Consider the following 4,110-nt stretch of genomic DNA (forward strand, 5'->3'; position numbering starts at 1 on the left):
TTAATAGAAACCTAAATTGCCTGATTATCATTAAAATCCTCCAAAGATGTAGCCATAATGCACCTCTGTTACCCTTGGCAGAACTTCTCTGCTCGTTAATAAAGGACACTGTACTGAATGCAGGTCTGCTCTCTCCCAGTGGCAGCTCAGCCAGCTTCCATCATTTTCATTAGCCCTTGTAAGTTTTTAAGTGTGTGAAAAACAACTCAGAAAAATTGACTTGAAATCACTGGAATGTTCAAACCAAAGAGTAGCAATTAAAATACTTAAAAGATAATAATCATGGCCATAATATTTTTATATAAAAAGCAACTATTTGATATTAAGCTATAAAATATTTAATTAACAAAAATATTATTTAGCTAATTTATCCAGAGTTAAATTATTATATACAAACCAAATGTCATCTAAATAATGAATCCTCAGCATGGGATACCCTCCTCCAAAAAGAGAATAGCAACTCAATCCCTACAAACACCATGGTTTTTCTTTCCTCTGCAGAAACTGACCAAAGGAAAATGTCAGCAGAAAACCATTCCTCAGTGACTGAGTTCATTCTGGCTGGGCTCTCAGAACAGCCAGAGCTCCAGCTGCCCCTCTTCCTCCTGTTCTTAGGAATCTATGTGGTCACAGTGGTGGGCAACCTGGGCATGATCACACTGATTGGGCTCAGTTCGCACCTGCACACCCCCATGTACTGTTTCCTCAGTAGTCTGTCCTTCATTGATCTCTGCCATTCCACTGTCATTACCCCCAAAATGCTGGTGAACTTTGTGACAGAGAAGAACGTCATCTCCTACCCTGAATGCATGACTCAGCTCTACTTCTTCCTCATTTTTGCTATTGCAGAGTGTCACATGTTGGCTGTAATGGCATATGACCGCTATGTTGCCATCTGCAGCCCCTTGCTGTACAATGTCATCATGTCCTATCACCTCTGCATCTGGCTGACAGTGGGAGTTTACATTTTAGGCATCCTTGGATCTACAATTCACACCAGTTTTATGTTGAGACTCTTTTTGTGCAAGACTAATGTGATTAACCATTATTTTTGTGATCTCTTCCCTCTCTTGGGGCCGTCCTGCTCCAGCACCTACATCAATGAATTCCTGGTTCTGGCCTTGAGTGCATTTAACATCCTGACCCCTGCCTTAACCATCCTTGCTTCTTACATATTTATCATTGCCAGCATCCTCCGCATTCGCTCCACTGAGGGCAGGTCCAAAGCCTTTAGCACTTGCAGCTCCCACATCTCGGCTGTTGCTCTCTTCTTTGGATCTGCAGCATTCATGTACCTGCAGCCATCATCTGTCAGCTCCATGGACCAGGGGAGAGTGTCCTCTGTGTTTTACACTACTGTTGTGCCCATGCTGAACCCCCTGATCTATAGCCTAAGAAATAAGGATGTCAAATTTGCCCTGGAGAAAACTCTGGACAGAAAAGCATGTTCATGAATCCAATTATTGTCATGTTGTCATATCAAAATAGGCCTTCAGTTTGATTAGATGTGTAATATGTTAGATTTATTGTTGAGATTTATGAAAATTTAGTGATGCTCTTTTATGTAACACATCTTCAAAATATTCCTCCAGTCTACTTCCATCGAACTTATATTCCAATGAGTATGTGTGGAGAAATACTAAAAGTAAAATCAAAACTGTTGAGGTTTAAAGAAGCCCTATTTTTATTATTTCATTAATAATAAAAATAACAACCCGCACAACAATGATAATCACAATAAGATGATAATGAAGATGATAGTAGTGACATGTATCATTCAGATTTGATGAAATAGCAAGCACTGTGTCCTAACATTTAAGTGGATAATTTTATTTAATATTTACAGTATTCCTTCAGGGGAAGCTGTAGTATTACTTCCCAATAAGTAAATAAGGCTCATTTTTTTAGTGAATGCTCAGAGCCCCAAAACTAAGAAGTCATTGAGAGTAGAAAGTTTGGCTCAAGGACTTGTGATACTATTCAAAGTGATACTTGGTCCAGCTACTTGTGGATAGGTATAAGGACTCCTGAGAAATCCTTTCCAAACAACAAGCTTCCCCAGTTCCCAACATGACTGCGTCGCTGTCCTCTGGATAGCTCCAGGATAATTTACTTTTGTTTCATTTGCTATAATAAACATAATCAGAGTCTTCCAAATTTGTATTGATCAATGAAAAATAGATCAAAACCAGAAAATTATGATAGTCTTATTATAGACATACACTATAGATATTTATAATATTATTATACTTGATAGCAACAATTTTGTATAAAAACAGCCCACACAACATTGCCTTATCTTTATGTCGGTAATGCTTTGGCTGTGTATGAGGCAACTCATGACAGTCGTAAATTCTTCTAAGTTGCATTGTTTCCATGTGGTTCATACACTTTTGCCTTATAATTTACAAACGGTTGTCATTTTATATCAATTTTCTTTAAAAAATCTCTTATTGGCCCCCAGGTTATTATCTTTCTGCTTCTCAGAATTTAACATCTTGTAAGTGTGAATTTCCATGATATTCTAAATAATTGCCTTGTGTCTCTCCCCAGTTCAAACTGTCCTACTCATTATTGGCAGGTCAATAGTCTTTGGATGCTGTTTTGCATTATTCAGCTGATATAAGAAGTTTCAGTGTTCACTATATAGTTTCTAAGTATAGGACAAATCTATATATTTTTATCTCCCTTGTATTCCATTATTCATTGCAATTAGATATTCATTCTCAGAGTTCCTCTCACATTATTTCCCTCAATTTTCATCATTTATGTAATGAAAGGGAGGTTGGCCACAATTACAACTCTTGTCTTAGGCATCATTCTGAGTCCAGTGCTCTGTCCAACACATTGGCATATATGCAAATAAGTGAAATGAGGACTAACAAAAAGAGTGCTGTTGCATAGACCCTTGAATCACTGGGGCTTGAGCTCATATAGAAAATACAGACTAATTAAAAGGTGGCAGTCTCATTAAGGAAATGGCAGAAGCTTGTGCAGCCCCAGAAGGGGTGTCATATTCAGGGTAATACAATCATGCTACAAGGATACAAGAGTAGGCAGAAACAGTTCATGAACCAACCCTGATCATTATAAGACATCACTCCTCATTTTAGTGTGGGGAACTGCTAGAAGTTTTTAAGCAGGAAAGTGAACACAATTAGTTTTGCATGCTAATGATGTCATATATGTCAATATGGAAGATAGATGGATGTGAATGAAAAACTTATGCTACTGAGGAAATGCCGAACATAACTGCGTCTTTTCTCAAAAACTTGTTTCTCTGAGAAATTGAAATCTTGAGGGTATTTGTCTCTATGTTGTCATATCTAAATCTAAGATATATCTTTATAGCACATCCATCAGACCATCATAACTGTCAAAGGTGAGGATATTTGCCACCCTGATGCTGGAGAAAGCTAACTTGAAAAGTTACAATTGTGGAGGCTGACCTGTGATGCAGACCAGCTTCAAATGTGGTTCTCAGACTAGACAAAGGGTTGTGCCCTGCCCTCTCAGCATTAAAGATAGCAGAATACTGAGTACCTACAACTCTCAACACCAACACTAGTGCAATTCTTCTCCAAATTGAAGAGAATAGGTTATGAGTAAAATTGGCATTGCAGTTTTCAAGCAGAGGAAAGGTGACTGTGTTCTGCCCACACTTGTGATTTGAGACTATTAGGTCTGGAGATAATTGCTGTAAAAATCCAGTTAAACATCCTGCTTTATACATTCATTCATTCATAAAATATTTTAAAGTGCCTTTGATGTGCCAGACACTATACTCTTACTTTGGACAAAGAGGAAGATAAGTTTGAGTTGGTCTATCTTCTGGCTTATAGTAAAGCTCACAGTCTCAAGTTGTACTGTTAGAAATTATAGGTGGTGTAGCCTAGGCGACATGGCAAAACTGTATCTCTACAAAAAAAAAAAAAGTTAACAGGACATGGTGGTGCACATCTGTAGTCCCAGCTACTCAGGAGGCTGAGGTGGAAGGGTAGATTTAGCCAGGTTCAACCAGGTCGAGGCTGCAGTGAACCATGATCACGCCACTGCCCTGCTCTAACCTGGGCAACTGAGTGAGACCACGTCTCAAAAAAAATAAATAAA

At 38.4% G+C, this 4,110-nt stretch overlaps 1 protein-coding gene across 1 annotated transcript; it reads left to right on the plus strand.

Annotated features, from left to right (window-relative positions):
• The first annotated feature begins 446 nt into the window (after window positions 1–446).
• On the plus strand, window positions 447–1,454 carry LOC129008763 (putative olfactory receptor 8G2). Its single transcript, XM_054441074.1, has one exon. The coding sequence runs from the start codon at window positions 480–482 to the stop codon at window positions 1,452–1,454; it is 975 nt and encodes a 324-aa protein (XP_054297049.1). The 5' UTR covers window positions 447–479.
• Window positions 1,455–4,110: the final 2,656 nt, after the last annotated feature.

Source organism: Pongo pygmaeus, chromosome 9 (genome assembly GCF_028885625.2).
Source record: "Pongo pygmaeus isolate AG05252 chromosome 9, NHGRI_mPonPyg2-v2.0_pri, whole genome shotgun sequence".
Lineage (NCBI taxonomy): Eukaryota > Metazoa > Chordata > Mammalia > Primates > Hominidae > Pongo > Pongo pygmaeus.

Bases quoted from the DNA above. Each gene is read 5' to 3' on its own strand.
- LOC129008763 (XM_054441074.1), top strand. From the start codon at position 480: ATGGTTTTTCTTTCCTCTGCAGAAACTGACCAAAGGAAAATGTCAGCA.